Source organism: Nilaparvata lugens, chromosome X (assembly GCF_014356525.2).
Source record: "Nilaparvata lugens isolate BPH chromosome X, ASM1435652v1, whole genome shotgun sequence".
NCBI lineage: Eukaryota > Metazoa > Arthropoda > Insecta > Hemiptera > Delphacidae > Nilaparvata > Nilaparvata lugens.
In genome coordinates, this window is record NC_052518.1 from 11,539,829 (window position 1) to 11,565,696 (window position 25,868).

Sequence of the window (25,868 nt, forward strand, 5' to 3'; positions counted from 1 at the left end):
ATATTCGCATTCATACAAATGAGAAACCTTATCAATGTTCATTCTGTACAAAGAAATTCTCTGATTCCAGTAATTTGAATAGGCATATATGCATTCATACAAATGAGAAACGTTATCAATGTAAATTTTGTAACAAGAAGTTTAGAGGAACTAGTGAACTGAATAGTCATATTCGCATTCACACAAATGAGAAACCTTATCAATGTACATTCTGTACAAAAACGTTTTCACGAACCAGTAGCTTGAATGTGCATATTCGCATTCACACAAATGAGAAATCTTATCAATGCACATTCTGTACAAAAAATTTCACACAATCCAGTACTTTAAATGCACATATTCGCATTCATACAAATGAGAAACCTTATCAATGTTCATTCTGTACAAAAAATTTCACACAATTCAGTACTTTAAATGCACATATTCGCATTCATACAAATGAGAAACCTTATCAATGTTCATTCTGTACAAAATCATTCAGACAAACTAGTGGACTGAATTATCATATTCGCATTCATACCAATGTACATTAACAAATGTACAAATGCCTTATCAATATACATTCTGTGCAAAAAGCTCCTCGGAATAGAGGAAACTCACACAACACATTTTTCGTACTTGGTCAAATTAGAAACCCTATCAATGTGAAGTCTTTAGATTCTGTGGAAAGATTCATACAAACTGGTGACATAGGCTTACTGAGCATAGGATTTTTGAGTTTTTAATAAAAAGATCTCAAAAATGGTCCTCTGTGGTGTTATTTTACAAATGAGAAATTAGTAGCTCTGAATATATATTCACGTTTTCAATGATTTTATGTTGAATATAAAAGGTCAGTATTTGCAAAGTAGTTGTGATAGCTCAGTATTTCTGCATGAAGATTGAAGGTTGAATTCAACCTCAATACTCAACTCGGATGTTTTTTAATACTAGAACTAGAAAGTGCATTGAATTCAGTTTTATCAGAGTTGTGTTTGTGGCAAGACCTCTGGCCTTGACCTCTGGCAAGACCTACAGTCAGAACAGAAAATTATGACTCAATTGGAGAAAATTCCACCTGATCAGTAAAAATTTCGCCAACGTTTTCTGGAATCATCTTTGAACCCATGTGCTCATAGAAAATGGTCATCCATACAAAAATAGTCCGATGAGAGTACATGCATTGTTGGCAAATGGGATTTGATCAATGTTGTCCACAGCTGATTATGAATTAGAATTTTTTTATAATACACCTGAAGAATTGCAACGTCTACCAATGGTTGTGAAGGGGGTGAGGAGATACCTAGCTTTTACAGTTTCCTTTTCACTATCTATGTACCATTTACTCAAATCGTGTTTCTATGGATCTTCCAAAATTTTGTTTCTCATTTGTGCGCTGAGTCATGCATGATCTCACATGCACTCTTGCACAGATGTATTCAATGTGTTCATTCCCTGAAGCTGATGTCCCACTTTTAGACAAACAATATGATAGTTTTCAATTTATCAGTTATTTCTCAATATAAAATTAGGAACTTTCAATTTATTGATCTGGAAAATGAATTGAAGAGGGTTTTCTCCAAATAAGGAGAAAAGCATAATTGTATCAAATGTTATTTTTTCAGGTGACCATAGTCAAAGTGCTGTGATTTTCAAAACGACAGGAGATAGAAGCAATGTCAGTCAGCATAATGATAACTCCAAGAAAGAAGGAACAGCTCAACTGAATGAAGAATATGGAAAGAACACAACTACTAAGAAGCTCCATCTATGTACATATTGTACAAAACAGTTTAATTTTGCCAGTAAATTGAAGAACCATATGCTTACACATAGCAAGGAAAAACCTTATCAATGTACATTCTGTACAAAAACATTCAGACAAACTAGTGGACTGAATAATCATATTCGCATTCATAACAATGTACATTAACAAATGTACAAATGCCTTATCAATATACATTCTGTGCAAAAAGCTCCTCGGAATAGAGGAAACTCACACAACACATTTTTTCGTACTTGATCAAATTAGAAACCCTATCAATGTGAAGTCTGTAGATTATGTGGAGAGATTCATACAAACTGGTAGCATAGGCTTACTGAGCATAGGCTTTTTAAGTTTTTGAGGCAGATGAATATTTTTAAATAATGTAGGCTATTTGAAAAAAATGTCAATTTTTTATGTATTTCATAATAAAAAGATCTTAAAAATGGTTCTCTGTGGTGTTATTTTACAAATGAGATATTAGTAGCTCTGAATATATATTCACGTTTTCAAAGATTTTATGTTGAATATATAAGTTCAGTATTTGCAGAGTAGTTGTAATAACTCAGTAGTTCTGCATGAAGAGTGAAGGTTGAGTCCAATCTCAATACTCAACTCGGTTGTTTTTCAATACTAGGACTGGTAAGAACATTGAATTTAGTTCTATCAGGGTTGTGTTTTGTGGTTACCTCTAGCAAGACCTACAGTCAGAATAGAAAACTGTGACCTAATTGAAGAAAATACACCTAATCCGAAAAAGTTTGCCACGGGAGCTTCCAACATTTTTGATGTAACTTTTTAACCTACCTGCTAATAGTGACTAGTCATCCACACGAAAATAGTCCGATGAGAGTAAATGCTTCATAGGTAGATAAGATTTGATGAACATTGTCCACAGCTGATTATAAATTGGAATATTTTTATAATACACCTGACGAATTGGTAACGTCTACGAATGGTTGTGAAGGGTGTGAAGAGATACTCAGCTTTTCCAGTTTCCATCAGCCTATCTCCAAGCCGTTGACTCAAATAAGTCACATCTTGTTTCTATGGCTCTTTCAAAATATTCTCAATATAAAATTAGGAAGGAACTTTCAATTTATTGATCTGGAAAATGAATTGAAGAGGGTTCTCTCCAAATAAGGAAAAAAGCATAGGTGATTGAATCAAATGTTATTTTTTCAGGTGACCATAGTCAAAGTGCTGTGATTCTCACAACGACAGGTGAGGGAGACAATATCAATCAGCATAATGATAACTCCAAGAAAGGAGAAACAGCTCAACTGAATGAAGTATATGGAAAGAGTACAACTACCAAGAAGCTTCATCTATGTACATATTGTACCAAACAGTTCAATTTTGCCTATAAATTGAAGAACCATATGCTTACACATAGTAAGGAGAAACCTTATCAATGTACATTCTGTACAAAGAATTTCACACAATCCAGTACTTTAAATGCACATATTCGCATTCATACAAATGAGAAACCTTATCAATGTACATTCTGTACAAAAACATTCAGGCAAGCTTGTGGGCTGAATTATCATATTCGCATTCATACCAATGTACATTAACAAATGTACAAATGCTTTATCAATATACATTCTGAGCAAAAAGCTCCTCGGAATACAGGAAACTGAAAGAACACATTTTCCGTACTTAATCAAATTAAAAACCCTATCAATGTACAGTTTGTAGATTCTGTAGAAAGATTCATATAAACTAGTAACATAGTCTTACTGAGCATAGGCTTTTTGAGTTTTTGAGGCAGATGATTATTTTTAAATAATGTAGACTATATTAAAATAAATGTCCATTTCATTATGTATTTCTAATTTGTTATTTCATAATGGAAAGGTTTCAAAAATGGTTCTCTGTGTTGGTATTTTACAAATGAGAAATTAGTACCTCTGAATATATATTCACGTTTTCAATGATTTTATGTTGAATATAAAAGGTCAGTATTTGCCAAGTAGTTTTAATAGCTCAGTATTTCTGCATGAAGATTGAAGGTTGAGTTCAACCTCAATACTCAACTCGGATGTTTTTCAATCCTAGAACTAGAAAAAACATTGAATTCAGTTTTATCAGAGTTGTGTTTGTGGTGACCTCTGTCAAGACCTACAGTCAGAACAGAAAATTGTGACCTAATTGAAGAAAATTCCACCTGATCAGTAAAAATTTTGCCACAGGCGCTTCCAACGTTTCTGAAATCCTCTTTTAACCTATGTGCTCATAGCAAATGGTCATCTGCACGAAAATAGTCTGATGAGAGTACATGCATCATTGGCAGATGAGATTTGATCAACGTTGTCCACAGCTGATTATGAATTGGAATTTTTTTATAATATACCTGACGAATTGGCAACGTTTACCAATGGTTGTGAAGGGGGTGAGAAGATACTTAGCTTTCCCAGTTTCCTTTTGACTATCTACATACCATTTACTCAGATAAGTCACATCGTGTTTCTATGGATCTTTCAAAATTTTGTTTCTCATTTGCGCGCTGAGTCATGCATGATCTCACATGCACTTGCAAGAATGTGCATCCAATGTGTTCATTCCCTAAAGCTGATTTCCCACTTTTGCACAAACAATATGTTAATTTTCAATTGATCAGTTACTTCTCAATATAAAATTTGAAACTTTCAATCCATTGATCAGGAAAACGGATTGGAGAGGGTTTTCTTCAAATAGGGAAAACTGCATAATTGAATGAAATGTTATTTTTTCAGGTGACAATAGTCAAAGTGCTGTGATTTTCACAACGACAGGTGAGGGAGACAATGTCAGTCAGCATAATGATAACTACAAGAAAGGAGGAATAGATCAACTAAATGAAGAATATGGAAAGAGTACAACTACCAAGAAGCTCCATCTATGTACATATTGTACCAAACAGTTCAATTTTGCCAGCATATTGAAGAATCATATGCTTACACACACAAAGGGAAAACCTTATCAATGTACATTCTGTACAAAAATGTTCTCACATTCCAGTATCTTAAATAGGCATATTCGCATCCATACAAATGAGAAGCCTTATCAATGTTCATTCTGTACAAAAAAATTCTCACAATCCAGCTCATTGAATCTGCATATTCGCATTCATACAAATGAGAAACCTTATGAATGTAAATTCTGTAACAAGAAGTTCAAAGGAACATGTGAACTGAATAGTCATATTCGCATTCATACAAATGAGAAACCTTATCAATGTACATTCTGTACAAAAATGTTCTCACATTCCAGTAACTTGAATCAGCATATTCGCATTCACACAAATGAGAAACCTTATCAATGTAAATTCTGTACAAATAAATTCTCACAATCCAGCTCATTAAATCGGCATATTAGCATTCATACAAATGAGAAACCTTATCAATGTAAATTCTGTGACAAGAAGTTCAGAGTAAATAGTGATTTGAAAAGGCATATTCGCATTCATACAAATGAGAAACCTCATCAATGTTCATTCTGTACAAAAAATTTCACTCAATCCAGTACTTTAAATGCACATATCCGCATTCATACAAATGAGAAACCTTATCAATGTTCATTCTGTACAAAAACATTCTCACAATCCAGTTCTTTGAATTTGCATATTCGCATTCATACAAATGAGAAGCCTTATCAATGTAAATTCTGTAACAAAAAGTTCAGAGGAACTAGTGATCTGAAAAGTCATATTCGCATTCATACAAAAGAGAAACCTCATCAATGTACATTCTGTGCAAAAACGTTTTCACGATCCAGTAACTTGTATGTGCATATGCGCATTCATACAAATGAGAAACCTTATCAATGTACATTCTGTACAAAAACGTTTCCACAATCCAGTAACTTGAATGTGCATATGCGCATTCACACAAATGATAAACCTTATCAATGTTCATACTGTACAAAAACATTCAGACAAACTAGTGGACTGAATAATCATATTCGCATTCATACCATTGTACATTAACAAATGTACAAATGCCTTATCAACACACATTCTGTGCAAAAAGCTCCTTGGAATAGAGGAAACTCACACAACACATTTTTCGTACTTAATCAAATTAGAAACCCTATCAATGTGAAGTCTGTAGATTCTGTGGAAAGATTCATACAAACTGGTAGCATAGGCTTACTGAGCATAGGCTTTTTGAGTTTTTGAGGCAGATGAATATTTTTGAATAATGTAGACTATATCAAAATTAATGTCCATTTCATTATGTATTTCTAATTTGTTATTTCATAATAAAAAGATCTCAAAAATGGTTCTCTGTGATGTTATTTTACAAATGAGAAATTAGTAGCTCTGAATATATATTTACGTTTTCAATGATTCTATGTTGAGTATATAAGTTCAGCATTTGCAAAGAAGTTGTAATAACTCTGCAAGTAGTTCTGCATGAAGAGTGAAGATTGAGTTCAACCTCAATACTCAACTCGGTAGTTTTTCAATACTTGGACTAGTAAGAACATTAAATTCAGTTCTATCAGAGTTTTGTTTTGTGGTGACCTCTGGCAAGACTTACAGACAGAATGGAAAACTGTGACCTAATTGAAGAAAATTCCACCAAATCCGAAAAAAATTTGCCACGGGAGCTTCCAACGTTTTTGATGTAACTTTTCAACCTACCTGCTCATATAGACTAGTCATCCACACGAAAATAGTCAGATGAGAGTAAATGCATCATAGGCAGATGAGATAAGATGAACGTTGTCCAAAGCTGATTATAAATAGGAATATTTTTATAATACACCTGACGAATTGGCAATGTGTACCAATGGTTGTGAAGGGGGTGAGGAGATACTCAGCTTCTCCAGCTTCCATCAGCCTATCTACATGCCGTTGACTAAGAAAAGTCACATCTTGTTACTATGGCTCTTTCAAAATTTCGTTTCTCATTTGAGCGCTGAGTCATGCATGATCTCACGTGAACTCTTGCACATATGTGCATCCAATGTGCTCATTCCCTAAAGCTGATGTCCCACTTTCAGACAAACAATATGTTGATTTTTAATTTTCAAGCAGATGTCCCACTTTTAGACAAACAATGTATAAATTTTCAAGCTGATGTCCCACTTTCATGTTAATGAGTTGCATATGTATATTCAAATGAGAAATTAGTAGCTCTGAATGAACGTATTCACGTTTTAAATGATTTTATGTTGAATATATAAGTTCAGTATTTGCAAAGTAGTTGTAATAACTCAATAGTTCTGCATGAAGAGTGAAGTTTGAGTTCAACCTCAATACTCAACTCGGTAGTTTTTCAAAACTTGGACTAGTAAGAACATTTAATTCAGTTCTATCAGAGTTGAATTTTGTGGTGACCTCTGGCAAGACCTACAGTCAGAATAGAAAACTGTGACCTAATTGAAGAAAATTTCCACCTAATCCGAAAAAAATTCGCAATGGGAGCTTCCAATGTTTTTCATGTAACTTTTTAACCTACCTGCTCATTGTAAATAGTCATCCACACGAAAATAGTCCGATGAGAGTAAATGCATCATAGGCAGATAAGATTTGATAAACGTTGTCCACAGCTGATTATGAATAGGAATATTTTTAAAATACACCTGACGAATTGGCAACATCTACGAATGGTTGTGAAGGGTGTGAGAAGATACTCAGCTTTTCCAGTTTCTATCAGACTATCTACATGCCGTTGACTTAGATAGGGCACATTTTGTTTCTATGGCTCTTTCAAAATTTTGTTTCTCATTTGTGCGCTGAGTCATGATTTTCACAAAGACAGGTGAGGGAGACAATGTCAGTCAGCATAATGATAACTACAAGAAAGGAGGAATAGATCAACTAAATGAAGAATATGGAAAGAGTACAACTACCAAGAAACTTCATCTATGTACATATTGTACCAAACAGTTCAATTTTGACTGTAAATTGAAGAACCATATGCTTACACATAGCAAGGAAAAACCTTATCAATGTACATTCTGTACAAAAAAGTTCAGACAAACTAGTGATCTGAATAGACATATTCGCATTCATACAAATGAGAAGCCTTACCAATGTTTTTTCTGTACAAAGAAATTCTCAGATTCCAGTAATATGAATGAGCATATATTCATTCATACAAATGAGAAACCTTATCAATGTAAATTTTGTAACAAGAAGTTTAGAGGAACTAGTGAACTGAATAGTCATATTCGCATTCACACAAATGAGAAACCTTATCAATGTACATTCTGTACAAAAAGGTTTTCACGAACCAGTAGCTTGAATGTGCATATTCGCATTCACACAAATGAGAAATCTTATCAATGCACATTCTGTACAAAAAATTTCACACAATCCAGTACTTTAAATGCACATATTCGCATTCATACAAATGAGAAACCTTATCAATGTTCATTCTGTACGAAAAATTTCACACAATTCAGTACTTTAAATGCACATATTCGCATTCATACAAATGAGAAACCTTATCAATGTTCATTCTGTACAAAAACATTCAGACAAACTAGTGGACTGAATTATCATATTCGCATTCATACCAATGTACATTAACAAATGTACAAATGCCTTATCAATATACATTCTGTGCAAAAAGCTCCTCGGAATAGAGGAAACTCACACAACACATTTTTCGTACTTGGTCAAATTAGAAACCCTATCAATGTGAAGTCTCTAGATTCTGTGGAAAAATTCATACAAACTGGTAACATAGGCTTACTGAGCATAGGCTTTTTGAGTTTTTGAGGCAGATGAATATTTTTAAATAATGTAGACTATATCAAAATAAATGTCCATTTCATTATGTATTTCTAATTTGTTATTTCATAATAAAAAGATCTCAAAATGGTTCTCTGTGGTGTTATTTTACAAATGAGAAATTAGTAGCTCTGAATATATATTTACGTTTTCAATGATTTTATGTTGAATATAGAAGTTCAGTATTTGCAGAGTAGTTGTAATAACTCAGTAGTTCTGCATGAAGAGTGAAGGTTGAGTTCAACCTCGATACTCAACTCGGTTGTTTTTCAGTACTTGGACTGGTCAGAACATTAAATTCAGTTCTATCAGAGTTGAGTTTTGTGGTGACTTCTGGCAAGACCTACAGTCAGAATAGAAAACAGTGACCTAATTGAAGAAAATTCCACCTAATCCGAAAAAAATTCGCAATGGGAGCTTCCAATGTTTTTCATGTAACTTTTTAACCTACCTGCTCATTGTGAATAGTCATCCACACGAAAATAGTCCGATGAGAGTAAATGCATCATAGGCAGATAAGATTTGATGAACGTTGTCACAGCTGATTATAAATTGGAATATTTTAATAATACACCTGACGAATTGGCAACGTCTACCAATGGTTGTGAAGGGGGTGAGGAGATACTCAGCTTTTCCAGTTTCCATCAGACTATCTACATGCCGTTGACTCAAATAAGTCACATTTTGTTTCTATGGCTCTTTCAAAATTCTGTTTCTCATTTGTGCGCTGAGTCATGCATGATCTCACATGCACTTGCACATATGTGCATTCAATGTGTTCATTCCCTAAAGCTGATGTCCCACTTTTAGACAATCAATATAATAATTTTCAAGCGGATGTCCCACTTTTAGACAATCAATATATTAATTTTCAAGCTGATGTCCCACTTTTAGACGAACAATATGTTTATTTTCAATTGATCAGTTACTTCTCAATATAAAATTTGAAACTTTCAATCCATTGATCAGGAAAACGAATTGGAGAGGGTTTTACTGCATAATTGAATCAAATGTTATTTTTTCAGGTTACCATAGTCAAAGTGCTGTGATTTTCACAACGACAGGTGAGGGAGACAATATCAGTCAGCATAATGATAACTCCAAGAAAGAAGAAATAGATCAAATGGATGAAGAATATGAAAAGAGTACAAATACTAAGAGGCTTCATCTATGTACATATTGTACCAAACAGTTCAATTTTGCCAGTAAATTGAAGAACCATATGCTTACACATAGCAAATATAAACCTTATCAATGTACATTCTGTACAAAAAAATTCTCACAATCCAGCTCATTAAATCAGCATATTCGCATTCATACAAATGAGAAACCTTATCAATGTACATTCTGTACAAAAAAATTCTCACGATCCAGCTCTTTGAATGTGCATATTCGCATTCATACAAATGAGAAGCCTTACCAATGTGTTTTCTGTACAAAGAAATTCTCACGATCCAGCTCTTTGAATGTGCATATTCGCATTCATACAAATGAGAAGCCTTACCAATGTGTTTTCTGTACAAAGAAATTCTCAGACTCCAGTTCTTTAAATGTGCATATTCGCATTCATACAAATGAGAAGCCTTACCAATGTGTTTTCTGCACAAAGAAATTCTCAGATTCCAGTAGTTTGAAAAGTCATATTCGCAGCCACACAAATGAGAAAGCTCATCAATGTACATTCTGTACAAAAACGTTTTCACGAACCAGTAGCTTGAATGTGCATATTCGCATCCACACAAATGAGAAACCTTATCAATGTTCATTCTGTACAAAAACATTCAGACAAACTAGTGGACTGAATAATCATATTCGCATTCATAACAATGTACATTAACAAATGTACAAATGCCTTATCAATATACATTCTGTGCAAAAAGCTCCTCGGAATAGAGGAAACTCACACAACACATTTTTTCGTACTTGATCAAATTAGAAACCCTATCAATGTGAAGTCTGTAGATTATGTGGAGAGATTCATACAAACTGGTAGCATAGGCTTACTGAGCATAGGCTTTTTAAGTTTTTGAGGCAGATGAATATTTTTAAATAATGTAGGCTATTTGAAAAAAATGTCAATTTTTTATGTATTTCATAATAAAAAGATCTTGAAAATGGTTCTCAGTGATGTTATTTTACAAATGAGATATTAGTAGCTCTGAATATATATTCACGTTTTCAAAGATTTTATGTTGAATATATAAGTTCAGTATTTGCAGAGTAGTTGTAATAACTCAGTAGTTCTGCATGAAGAGTGAAGGTTGAGTCCAATCTCAATACTCAACTCGGTTGTTTTTCAATACTAGGACTGGTAAGAACATTGAATTTAGTTCTATCAGGGTTGTGTTTTGTGGTTACCTCTAGCAAGACCTACAGTCAGAATAGAAAACTGTGACCTAATTGAAGAAAATACACCTAATCCGAAAAAGTTTGCCACGGGAGCTTTCAACGTTTTTGATGTAACTTTTTAACCTACCTGCTAATAGTGACTAGTCATCCACACGAAAATAGTCCGATGAGAGTAAATGCTTCATAGGTAGATAAGATTTGATGAACATTGTCCACAGCTGATTATAAATTGGAATATTTTTATAATACACCTGACGAATTGGTAACGTCTACGAATGGTTGTGAAGGGTGTGAAGAGATACTCAGCTTTTCCAGTTTCCATCAGCCTATCTCCAAGCCGTTGACTCAAATAAGTCACATCTTGTTTCTATGGCTCTTTCAAAATATTCTCAATATAAAATTAGGAACTTTCAATTTATTGATCTGGAAAATGAATTGAAGAGGGTTCTCTCCAAATAAGGAAAAAAGCATAGGTGATTGAATCAAATGTTATTTTTTCAGGTGACCATAGTCAAAGTGCTGTGATTCTCACAACGACAGGTGAGGGAGACAATATCAATCAGCATAATGATAACTCCAAGAAAGGAGAAACAGCTCAACTGAATGAAGTATATGGAAAGAGTACAACTACCAAGAAGCTTCATCTATGTACATATTGTACCAAACAGTTCAATTTTGCCTATAAATTGAAGAACCATATGCTTACACATAGTAAGGAGAAACCTTATCAATGTACATTCTGTACAAAGAATTTCACACAATCCAGTACTTTAAATGCACATATTCGCATTCATACAAATGAGAAACCTTATCAATGTTCATTCTGTACAAAAAAATTCTCTGATTCCAGTAATTTGAAAAGGCATATCCGCATTCATACAAATGAGAAACCTTATCAATGTAAATTCTGTAACAAGAAGTTTAGAGGAACTAGTGAACTGAATAGTCATATTCGCATTCACACCAATGAGAAACCTTATCAATGTTCATTCTGTACAAAGAAATTCTCTGATTCCAGTAATTTGAATAGGCATATATGCATTCATACAAATGAGAAACGTTATCAATGTAAATTTTGTAACAAGAAGTTTAGAGGAACTAGTGAACTGAATAGTCATATTCGCATTCACACAAATGAGAAACCTTATCAATGTACATTCTGTACAAAAAAGTTTTCACAATCCTGTAACTTGAATGTGCATATTCGCATTCACGCAAATGAAAAGCCTTATCAATGTAAATTCTGTACAAAAAATTTCACACAATCCAGTACTTTAAATGCACATATTCGCATTCATACAAATGAGAAACCTTATCAATGTTCATTCTGTACAAAGAAATTCTCTGATTCCAGTAATTTGAATAGGCATATATGCATTCATACAAATGAGAAACGTTATCAATGTAAATTCTGTAACAAGAAGTTTAGAGGAACTAGTGAACTGAATAGTCATATTCGCATTCACACAAATGAGAAACCTTATCAATGTACATTCTGTACAAAAACGTTTTCACGAACCAGTAGCTTGAATGTGCATATTCGCATTCACACAAATGAGAAATCTTATCAATGCACATTCTGTACAAAAAATTTCACACAATCCAGTACTTTAAATGCACATATTCGCATTCATACAAATGAGAAACTTATCAATGTACATTCTGTACAAAAAATTTCACACAATTCAGTACTTTAAATGCACATATTCGCATTCATACAAATGAGAAACCTTATCAATGTTCATTCTGTACAAAATCATTCAGACAAACTAGTGGACTGAATTATCATATTCGCATTCATACCAATGTACATTAACAAATGTACAAATGCCTTATTAATATACATTCTGTGCAAAAAGCTCCTCGGAATAGAGGAAACTCACACAACACATTTTTCGTACTTGGTCAAATTAGAAACCCTATCAATGTGAAGTCTTTAGATTCTGTGGAAAGATTCATACAAACTGGTGACATAGGCTTACTGAGCATAGGATTTTTGAGTTTTTAATAAAAAGATCTCAAAAATGGTCCTCTGTGGTGTTATTTTACAAATGAGAAATTAGTAGCTCTGAATATATATTCACGTTTTCAATGATTTTATGTTGAATATAAAAGGTCAGTATTTGCAAAGTAGTTGTGATAGCTCAGTATTTCTGCATGAAGATTGAAGGTTGAATTCAACCTCAATACTCAACTCGGATGTTTTTTAATACTAGAACTAGAAAGTGCATTGAATTCAGTTTTATCAGAGTTGTGTTTGTGGCAAGACCTCTGGCCTTGACCTCTGGCAAGACCTACAGTCAGAACAGAAAATTATGACTCAATTGGAGAAAATTCTACCTGATCAGTAAAAATTTCGCCAACGTTTTCTGGAATCATCTTTGAACCCATGTGCTCATAGAAAATGGTCATCCATACAAAAATAGTCCGATGAGAGTACATGCATTGTTGGCAAATGGGATTTGATCAATGTTGTCCACAGCTGATTATGAATTAGAATTTTTTTATAATACACCTGAAGAATTGCAACGTCTACCAATGGTTGTGAAGGGGGTGAGGAGATACCTAGCTTTTACAGTTTCCTTTTCACTATCTATGTACCATTTACTCAAATCGTGTTTCTATGGATCTTCCAAAATTTTGTTTCTCATTTGTGCGCTGAGTCATGCATGATCTCACATGCACTCTTGCACAGATGTATTCAATGTGTTCATTCCCTGAAGCTGATGTCCCACTTTTAGACAAACAATATGATAGTTTTCAATTTATCAGTTATTTCTCAATATAAAATTAGGAACTTTCAATTTATTGATCTGGAAAATGAATTGAAGAGGGTTTTCTCCAAATAAGGAGAAAAGCATAATTGTATCAAATGTTATTTTTTCAGGTGACCATAGTCAAAGTGCTGTGATTTTCAAAACGTCAGGAGATAGAAGCAATGTCAGTCAGCATAATGATAACTCCAAGAAAGAAGGAACAGCTCAACTGAATGAAGAATATGGAAAGAACACAACTACTAAGAAGCTCCATCTATGTACATATTGTACAAAACAGTTTAATTTTGCCAGTAAATTGAAGAACCATATGCTTACACATAGCAAGGAAAAACCTTATCAATGTACATTCTGTACAAAAAAGTTCAGACAAACTGGTGATCTGAATAGACATATTTGCATTCATACAAATGAGAAGCCCTATCAATGTAAATTCTGTAACAAGAAGTTCAGACGAACTAGTTATCTGAAAAGTCATATTCGCATTCACACAAATGAGAAGCCTTATCAATTTACATTATGTACGAAAAAGTTTTCACAATCCAGTAGCTTGAATGTGCATATTCGCATTCACACAAATGAGAAACCTTATCAATGTACATTCTGTACAAAAAAGTTCAGACAAACTAGTGGACTGAATAATCATATTTGCATCCATTCAAATGTACATTAAAAAATGTAGAAATGCCTTTTCAATATACATTCTGTGCAAAAAGCTTCTCTGAATCCAGGAATTCAAGAGAACGCATTTTTCGTAATAAATCAAATTAAAAACCTTATCTGTACAGAAAGATTCATCCATACTAGTAACATAGGCCTACTAGTCATATCATGTGCTATCTGATGCAGATGAATATTTTTTTAAATGTATGTATATTCTATTAAGTATTTCTTATGTGTTTTTTTATGATAAAAATATCTCAAAAAGGGTACTTTGGTGTTATTCTACAAATAAGAAATTGGTAGCTCTGAATATATATTTACATTTTCAGAGAATTTATATATAAAATAGCAGTTTAGTATTTGCCAAGTAGTTGTAATAGCCCATTGGTATTGCTTGAAGTGTGAAGGTTGAGTTCAACCTCAACACTCAACTCAGTTGTTTTTTAATACTAGAAATAGTGAAAACGTCAAATCCAGTTCTATCTGAGTTGTGTTGTGTGGTGACCTCTGGCAAGACCTACAGTCAGATTAGAAATTTGTGACCTAATTGAAGAAAGTTCCGCCTAATCAGGATAAATTTCGCCATGGGTGCTTCCGACATTTTCTAAATTCCCTTCTAACCTATGTGCTCATAGCAAATAGTCATCCTCACAAAAAAGTCTGATGGGAGGGTACATGCGACGTTGGCAGATAACATTTGATCATCGTTGTCCACAGCTGATTATGAATTGGAATATTTTTATAATACAACTGATGAATTGGCAACTTCTACCCATGGCTGTGAAGGGTGTGAGGAGATACTCAGCTTTTCCAGTTTCCATCAGAATATTTACATGCCATTGTTTTATAGTCATACAAGTCACATCATGTTTCTATAGCTCTTTCAAAATGCTGTTTCTCATTTGCGTGCTGAGTCATGCATAATCTGACATGCACTTGCACAAACTTATACACTTGCACTTAAACACATATATACTGTGCACTTACCATACCAAACAGTTCAAATTTGCCAGTATATTTAAGAATCATATGCTTACACATAGCAAAGAAAACCTTTTCAATGTACATTATATACAAAAAAATCTCACAATCCAGTCATTTAAATCAGCTGAGCCACAAATGGCGACCACGTGCTCTCCTGAAATTTAAAAATTGTAGATTTCTGTTATTTGTTGCAACACGTGCTCTGAACATATTGTATTTAAGAATATGAACGCTCGAAGAGCCAGAATAATAAAAAGAACCGTTTCTCGAGACTATTGAGAATGCATTTGAATAGCCTACCTAGACAGATGCTGGGGCATTATTCTTTTCAAAATAGTTTGAAACAAAATCATTCTGTCATAGAAACTTGCTAACAATATATGATAACAATAATGTCAGTCACAGACACGTTTACAATAGAAACCACATGGCCCACTGTGTTTTGTGTCAACCCTTGTATATATCTATAGCATAAGTTGATGGCAGGTAAATGAAGATTGTGAATAGCGATATAGATATATAGTTAGGAGAGAAGTAAATATAGATATGTAGTTTTCAATGTAACCACGTGGTCAGCATATGCTACAATTTTACCACGTGGTCAGCATATGAATATTATTGAAGCAATTATTTGATGAACAGTTATTTGAATGGTGATCACATAAAACAATAAACATGATATATGAGTAAATGTATTTATAAATTAGGTCATGAAGTAGATTAGGCTATATGTATAAAGTATTCAACAAATATAATGTTATACAATAAATTATAATTCAATAATTATTATAAGCTAATTAAGTTAGTTGAATCCGAATTCATAGGCTAAGGACAAATTTGTAAATAGAATAAATTAGGTATATTTGATTGAAACATGTTGACAATGAGTATAAGAAACCTGCTTAATTAATTAAGTAATAATTAATTGGTATCTCATTAATTTGATTTATTCAACTCAATTGTAATGATGTACTGTATGACATTGTATTTTGTTCATTTCATGTATTTATTATTGAAGTATTTGCCATATCAGATTTATAAGATTGATTACTGCATTAATCAAATCAATGCATTCAATTGTCATTATCCAAACTTCAGAGTTTAAATATTGGTAAAATGTATGATATCATTTGTTTTAATAATCAAGGGGAGCCATAGTTTAAAATGATATAACATAATAAACATTATAGTGAATTCAAATTGATATTTGAATTCAATTTGTAAGCAGAATATTAGCTGATGAGTTTGAGGGTAGGCGGAGCTAGAGGGCGAAGGGTGATGAGGGGTGGAAAATCGTGGTGCTAGTATATATGCAGGCAGACCTGTCTTGCAAAGTTAGTTGCTGGGAGTTGCTGGGAGTTGCTGTGAGTTGCTGTGAGTTGCTGTGAGTCTCTTTTAGTCTCTTGGATTTTGGACAGTGTAGGAGTGAGTTTTTGGTTTCAGACTTCAATTATCCTATAGGGAATTGACTGAGCCAGGTAAAGATTGTATTTAGAATTTTCAATTTTTCTCATTTCAAATCCACACCACCCCACCCTAAAAAGCCCAAATAAGTATATAAAATTTTATAGCATTATAGTAAAGAGCAAACTTAATTATTACTTCTTTTTAAATTCATATCTAAAGACACAATCTTAATTAATTTTTTGAAGCTTACAGTTGAAATTCACTTCTAAGCACAAATGATAGTTTTTTAAAACAAGGCTCCCCTAATCATATTCATTCTTTAAAATTTATCAATTCTCTTATTTTTGACTATAATCATATTTTTAACTAGAGTTGTTCAATATTTTGATTTAATTACTTATTTTTCAAGGGACCTGATAAAAGTAATAAGAACTGTTTGTTAAATTTTGTTGTATAAAATTAAACTTGAACTGTAGTACTTTAGAAAACTCCATAATCTTGTATATTTTGAATCATTACTATACTTAAATCAATTTTATAAATTCTCTTAAATTTAAAGTTTACTAATAAATTCATAATTAACCTTTGTTTTGCCTTTCACTTTATACATTCCCTTACACACGACCCTGATCTATCTATCTTTATCTTTTTCTTCAATACTATTATTAGTTCAGTGAGTGAAATATAAGTATCCACACAGTGAGTGAAATTATAGTAAAGTAATTATTCTATCAATTCATAGTAATTGATTGGCGCCGGGCAAAATACCGTATAGAGTGAGGGAGTTCAAAACCCACTCTAAACAAAGACCGACAGTGGAAAGAGTTCACAGCATATTCGCATCTATACAAATGAGAAGCCTTATCAATGTTTTTTCTGTACAAAAAAAATCAGAAGAACTAGTGAAATGAATAGTCATATTTACATTCATACAAATTAGAAACCTTATCAATGTACAATCTGTGCCAAAAAATTGTCAGTTTCCAGGACTTTTAATGATCATATTCGCATTCATACAAATGAGAATCCTTATCAATGTGTATTCTGTGCAAAACAATTCTCACAATCCAGTAATTTAATCCAGTCTCTTCTCAATATACAGAATTTGAAACTTCCAAATCATTGATTTGGAAAACACATTGAAGACGGTTTTATCCAAATAAGAAGTGCATAAATCAAATAAAATGGAATGCCTGGTAGTCTTGTGAATATAAAAGTTGCAAACAACTCACTCCACCACTAGAGCTCACACAATTTCGATTCTTCCATTGGATGCTACCAATCAATCGGATATCCATCCAATATAATATCAATCCATGGCAATTGGGATGATTATTGCAACATAAGCTATGAACCTGGTGGATGTTTTGAATGCAGAAGGAATGAATTCAATTGGATATATTGTGAAGAAGAAGCTTTATTAAGATCCTTTTCTCACTCCCCACTTATGATGTATTCTGGTGTAAGTACCTACCCCATTTGAAAACCTCTGCAATTTTCTGTTCAATTCATCAACTAACCAATATCTTTCTTCATTATGATTGTTGCTTGTCAATGGGAATCAAACACCATTCATGTGCTGAATTGACACAGAAATTACATTCTAATGATTGTTTACTGTGGAAAACTATTCAACTATTCATCATGGTACTGTCGATAGAAAAACTTTGATTCAATTCTTGAACGACTACATTCCGAGTTCTGTTTATCTATGAATTCAAATGAATATTAGTATTTTGTTTACTCCGTGATATAGATTTTGTTGAATCAGTTGATTTCTGTTATGAAGGTTAATTGCAAAATCACATTCATTAGCTTATATGTTTTCATGAAAACATGTCACTATCAAAATAGTAAATAGCGAAAAATATTTTTCTTCTTTATCAATCAATAACGTGAACACATACTCATAGAATGATTGGAGGAGAAGAAAGGTTTATCCCTTACTATTTCATTCCCAAATTTTGATAATATTAACGATCAATGTATTTTAAAGATACCTACTGAAAAACAGTGCATTTCTATAATATCAAGTGACAGTGCATTTTCATAATACTATTGAAATAGCGTATTTCATTTGGTGGATAAAAATCAGCTCTAGCCACTAGCTGAAAATTTCTTAGCTTTTAAAGTTAATTCTAGCTATATTTAATGAAATATAGAAACTTGTAAAGCTTATAGCTGATCCTGGTGAACCGAGTAGCCTATATGAGTATGATAGTATAAAACATTGCCATATTACTAAAAAATCCTATACAGTAACAATAATTCCAGCAGTCTAATAAATTCAATTGTTATGGAAATGTTCAAAATGTTTCTAATACTATAATTTATGTAATATTATAGTTTGACAACATTGACTATAATTGCACCTTTAGAGAATTCTAGCTGCTCTATTAATACACAGTAATTATATGCTTTCCACTTCTTAACTTATTGTAAATTATTTGTAGGCCTATTGCAAATTCTACACAAACTTTTACACCATTTCATTTTTCAACACAGAATGTTCAGATTGAGAGTGAAGTTTTATTCAGAGCTGAGTTGCCAAATGACTCACAAACCACCATGCATAGCCTACGGTAATCAAAAATCAAGGATAATTACTATTAAATTTTGTAAAACTTTAAAGTGAAAAAACACACTCACATTCTTTGATGTGGCGACGTCCGTATCGTGCTGGTATTGCACATTTTGTGCAATGAATGTGAGTGTGGTTTTTTTCACTTTGAAGTTTTACAAAATTTAATAGTAATAATAATAGTGAAAACAAGATGGATAACCAACAACAAAAATCAAGGATAATTTTAGAAAAATCATAGCTGATGTAATATTAACTGTTCATTCTTGTTTAAAATAATCATTAATATTTCATTCGTCAAGAAAATATATTTTCCAATTATTGAATAATACATTTTTAAAATAGAGATTAATTATTATTTTGTTGATCAATTATATTTTTTAACTTAAGTACGTTACTTTTGTGTGTCTGTTATGTGATTAAAATATATTATTTTTTACCATAGTTATTTGCTCAACTTCACAATATTATAGTACATTGTTATTTCGTCATTTATTGTATGTGTATTGTTTTTGGATCAATAAAATGAATTTGAATTTGTTAAAGAACGATCTAGAAACGTTCGTAGCTAGAAACGGATGGCGCTATCAGCTTTGTCCAATGATAGACAAGGATAGCACAGCACCAATTTTAATCAAATACTGCCATTAAAAAATAGAACTAACTATACACACACAGTGACATATTGACCTATTAACTGTCAACTTACATATTACTTAATAATAATTGTTAAGTTACAATTACTGTAACTTATATAGTTTCAAAATCTTATGTAAATTTGGCCTAATTACCTTTAAATGTTTGAATTGTGAATAAAATTTTTATTTGATAGGCTTGCTAGTCTATACGACTTCAATGAGTAGGATGAAAAAATGGAAGATTACCAAGAAAGTAGTCCATAATGAACACATGTTCTATTGTGAATTCTGTTTCGTTAGTTTTGAAAGATACACAGACAGTGAATAAAGAACTAAATATATTAAAAATAGAATAAAAACAAAAAATAACATAAAAAAGAGCGTAAAAATGTTGATAACCACTTAATTTTATTTATTAATTTTTTGTGGTGAGTTGGAAGGGCTGATTTGATTTTATGTATCTTGCATAAGATACATAATGTAACAATACAATATGTAAATTATACAAACAATATGTAAATTATTTATACAATATGTAAATTCTTCATCCTTTCATGTACTTTATGTAATGAGCAAACATGAGCACTGTCACCTGTGTATAATATAATACTCGAGTTGGAAAAGCTACTTTGGAACCAGTGAAACGTCACGAAAAAGAAAAATACAGTTGTTCTATCACACTGATGAAATAGCCTATCATTTTTAGTGTTATTATTATTTTTATTGATTTTAATTAAAATTTTAGTGATGTAGGAATATGGATTCATACAATAAAATAATTTCATGTGTGCATCTGTCGTACCGGTAATATTATCATGTCCAGAAACAATATTTACCGGTATTTGAATGAATGCAACTTACCATTTCTCTACATTTTACTAGATTCTCTTCTTTACTATAATTTTTGAACAATAGTAACGAACGTTACGAACGTTACAATTATTGTAACGATGTCATACTCAACTAACTTCATGATAACATTATATTAACCAATAAGTTATTCAAAAATATAAAGGCAAAGAAAAAATAAAATAAACAATAAATATTAGACAAATTTATAGGTACATAATACTTGGCAAAGCAATTTGAAACAAAACATTGATGACCAACTAATAAATAACAGGCATAAATTCTAAAAGAAGGAACCACGCTATAATAAGTAATATAAGTAAGTAGTAAGTATTTACATTAACTTGATCTCAAAAAAATTATTCATCTCATCAAGTTATTAGTAACCTCATAACCTATTTCATTACACTTGCTTGCATTATTATTTGAATCCTATTATATTTATTTGAGTAGTTTTCATTTTTCCAAAATTAAATAAATATACCCTTGTATTATAATATTTACACAGTTCGACGGTATTCAAATTATAATTTTATTGATTCAATGATACAAAATTATTATTAAAAATAATTTGGTGGAGGATTAACAGACACAGCCCAAAACCAAAACTGTTCCCCCCCACCGAATTTTAAATTCATTTATGTTGATTTTTTAAAAATTATCAATAATATTGAATAATATTATCAATATTTGCATTCTAAAGTATTTATTCTCATAATAATTGAACTCATCAAAATACATTTTCCTATTTATGATAGATTTGCTTTCATGTTGTTACACTTTCAATCTCAAGATTTATTGAAACATTCGTGAGTAATTGAAAGTATAGGCTATCATTAGATTATACTTGCAATTTTCTGCAAAAAACTTTGCAATTTTCTGGTAAAAAAATGATTCTCTATTAAAAAAAATCCAGTATACAGGTATTGAACAGCACAACAGGAACGTAATTGAGGTAAGTTCGGAATAGTTGAACCATGTTAGGAATAGTTGGGAATGGAATAGATTTAGGCCAAGCCTGTTGTTCCTTCCTAATCATATTTTTATGATTTGTGATTCTGTCCACGAATAAATAAATAAATTAATAAATGTTTTTCAAATTCACTTTTTTCAAAATTCTGTAATATTCATGACTTGATTTAAATCAAACAACAAATTATTAGCTAACCAAAAGAGATTTATGCATCTCTTCATCTCTTGAATTATTTAACTTTGAATTCATTACTTTTTCATTTTTTGATGAGCTGCGTCCATCTATTCCAATACCCCTTTGGATAGATGGACCAACAAATTCACCATTCGAGGATAGATGGACCTAGATAAGTATGAAGTACTAAATCATGGAAATATGGAATTCTTGTGAATCAACTTATTGGTGATCATTGTACTAGGAAGAGAAGAGGATTTGCTCCTATGGATGGGAGAGCAAGAAAAAGGAACAATCCTTTAGGACGACTAACAATTGAAAATACCTTCAGGTTATCAAATGTTGGCAATCACCTTACAGAAAAAAATCCAACTTATAGAAGGTGTGCCCATTGCTCCACAAAGGAAAAGGAGCAACATGATTTGCACTACGTGCAATGTGGCTTTGTGCAAATTATGTTTCAAGCCATTCCATTCTTCATAATAGAGTTGTAGTAAAGTAAGTTGTACGTAAATAAATGTGTAAATAAAGAGAATTCATTTTTTTCATTTCATTCGGCATTCTAATAAAAGTACCACTTGTAATATTATATTAGCTAATAAAATGTTTTTTTTTTCAAGATGAGTATTTATTTATTCAGTAGCCTACTTATATCTATGCTTTTATTAAAATACAATTAAAATCAATTCAGGTCATTCATTTCAGATGAATAATGAATTCTTATTCAATTTTTTATAAGTGGGAAATAATTATCCCAATGAATTGTGATGAAATGCACCATTCTATCAGCTTCAATGGGATAATAATTTCCCACCCTAAATATCCATGAAAATGCAAGAAATTTCTAGGATGATGGTATCATTGTAAAAAGTGAGGCATAATAAACATATTTCATCATTAGAATACATTAATTTATATGCCCCAGTCTTTCGTCACTTAAAGGGTTAAAAGAAAAAAGAAATATTTTAAACATTTATTATACTCCAATTAACTTAATAATCAAGGTTATAAAATAATAAAGAAATGAAAAACCTTGTGTATTATATATTGGAAAGTTAGAATCTGAAGATTTGTATGCTATTCTTGTTCCACAATAGTCACATTTGTGTTTAAATCTAGAGCACGTTTCATGCGTCCAGAGAGAGAGAGAGCATATGTTACACACTTTATCCAGTATTTACTTTCTTTATCTTTGTTGTAAGCCTTTTTGCACCATATACTGTACATCGATTTTCATCCCAGTCACTACCGCCATCACTGTATTACAAATATCACTATCGATATCCTCAGATCTGAAGATGTGATAGCTCCTTAATTTTCCGCATTATATTTTCTTTCACTTGCTTCTTATCAGCATTCCCCCCCCCCTCCAACTGCTCTGCCTCCTCTACACTATTCTTTGCCTGTTGACCTTTCTTCTTCTTCTCTTCCTCATTTTTTCTCTTTTTTATTTATTTATTTATTTATTTATACAATATGACAATTTCCACTGAGTCTAACAAGACTCATAGTGGTACAAAACAAAATAGCCCTGTACATGAATAAACTATAAGTATTAATATTAAACTAAAATATTATAATTTTTTTGTGCAGTAATATTTTGTAGAGAGCTTAATACTGTTGATGGAAATTGAATCTTCCTTTTTAGCGGCTCAAGTCCACCAACACTAGGCACAGTATGTATTATGTTAATATCCTGGATGAGGTGGCACTTCTAGGTGGCATTCTTTAGTAGATTAATTGAATAGACTTTAAACAATAAATGATGGAAAATGTGGCAGAGTCTGGTAGTTGCAATCCTGGAACTCCAAGAGAAAATCAACTTTTTCCTTCACCTTCTCATGAATCTACTAAAGTTAAGCTTGTAGCGTGAATGTTGATGTTGTGGCACTTTTCCATAATTGAAAAGACTTGAAACGTTGTCAAAAATCCACTTTAATTAAATAAAAATTAACATTTTACAGGAGCATGCTTTCTTTTTGTTAGGTTGGAATCTTTCTACTTCCCAACTGTACTGTAACTTACAGCTGATGATGTGTGAGCACACACGAAAGCATGCTCCTGTAAAATATTAAATTTTATTTAATTAAAGTGGATTTTTGACAACGTTTTAAGTCTATTCAATTATGGAAAAGTTCCACAACATCAACATTCACGCTACAAACTTAACTTTAGTAGATTCATGAGAAGGTGAAGGAAAAAGTTGGTTTTCTCTTGGAGTTCCCGGATTGCAACTACCAGACTCTGCCACATTTTCCATCATTTATTGCCCATAGAAGCAAAGATGTCTCTGGAGGCCTGGGGCCGGTGAGTTCTGCCAAAAAGCATAGTCTGGTATACACGAGCTTTATTCACTCCATTGACAACATTTGCTGATTTCCCCCAAGCTGTGTTGAGTGCAGATAATATGCCACATGACGTACAGAGTTTCTTGCTGGAGTGAACCCTCGTGATTGCAGTTTTTTATGTGTACATCAGTTTTTTCATTCTCAACACCTATCAACGAACATTTCCCCATAAATTATTTACTGGAAGTTTGAGATTTGTTTCGTTTTAAATGCACTTGGCATTTCCAATGCTTTGGTTGCAGCATTGACTCCCATCTTCTTATCTTTAATATAGATTTCACAGCATTTTTCAATTCATCTTTGATCCCTACTAGACAAAACTGAACTCACTAGGAGGTTTAAGAGAACAAAGCCCTTCGAGTTGGTGTAATGCTAGTGGAGTGTAAAAAGTATATTGAATAAAAGTGTAGTGAAATAATTTGAAGTAGTGAAATTATAGATTGGAACTGTAGGCTTCACTGGAAGACTTTAGCAATGAAAATTATAAAGAAATAACATAATAAAATTAATGGTTTGTCCTAGTGACTAGTTTTAATAGAAATAACAAAAAAAAATCTTCGATCCATTCTCATCGCCCAGAATTACCTATCCTCTTGTTAAAAGTAGGCATTGCTCTAATACACAAAAAACCCCAGAGAAATTAGAATTCATCTCCAATAATATTCATTGCATCATACTAATATGTTATAATAGACAATTCATTAGTGATATTCTTCACTGTTGTATTATTGTTGCATTTGCAACATTGGTATTTTCAAAACCTAGCATAATACAGTAATAAATATTTTTTTTCACCCCACTTGGATGTAATGAGCTGGTTTTCGTGCGTCATATGGAGGCCGAAAATGACTGTTTTCTGACCAGGCCGGTAAAAGTTTTACGGCCCTAGGGCTGTAAAATAACCTTGAAGTCAGCTGATTCTGATTTGATGTGAACGTGTTTACAAAATGGTTTATGAAACGGAATCAGTTTATGCTTCTAGAGTTGAATAAGTATTCTGCAATAAGATAATATCATTTTATTTGGATGAATAGATTTATATATTAGAAACTATTCGAATTCGATTTTCAGAGTAGGATAGAACTTCTAACCTAAACTTCCGAAGTCAACGACAACAAGCATTGTTGACGTTGACATTCAGATTGGCCAAATTTCAGTGCTAAAACAGCTGATCAAAAAATTTTTCATTATTTGTGTTTATTATTCAAGAATCAAAACATTTATAATAAAATCATCTTATTGTCAATTGGAAGAATAAAAAGTATAAACTCAACCTCTTACATAATTGAACATAATCTTTTAGGTTATTTAGACAAATCAGAATAAAAAATAAAAATACTTGGACAATTTCCTGATATTCAGATTACCTCAGATTTGCTAGAGCTATGACCTTCCTTTGCTTTCGGAAGTGCCTAATAAACAATTTAATTATTCTCATATTTATATTATTTATTTTTCTGTGTGGCGAAAAATAACGTTCTCACCATGGGCAAAAATGTGTTTCTGGCTCTCAATCTTTTCTAGTCCTCGGCCTACGGCCTCGGACTTGAAAACCGATTTCGAGCCAGAAAAGTCTCATTTTCGGCCCAAGGTGCGAAATATACTATTACATTTAAGTTCATTTAATAATTTCATCATACAATTTCATATGGAA

The 25,868-nt window shown here is 32.1% G+C and overlaps 1 protein-coding gene across 1 annotated transcript in view; it reads left to right on the forward strand.

Moving 5' to 3' along the window:
- Positions 1–16,920, forward strand: part of LOC111044889 (cilia- and flagella-associated protein 251) — a 74,110-nt gene extending 57,190 nt beyond the window's left edge. Inside the window, exons 10-13 of the mRNA XM_039441446.1 lie at positions 2,930–2,968; positions 11,325–11,363; positions 13,711–13,857; positions 16,904–16,920. Coding sequence (XP_039297380.1) covers positions 2,930–2,968; positions 11,325–11,363; positions 13,711–13,857; positions 16,904–16,920 — 242 coding nt within the window. The remainder of the gene's footprint in view (positions 1–2,929; positions 2,969–11,324; positions 11,364–13,710; positions 13,858–16,903) is intronic.
- Positions 16,921–25,868: the final 8,948 nt, after the last annotated feature.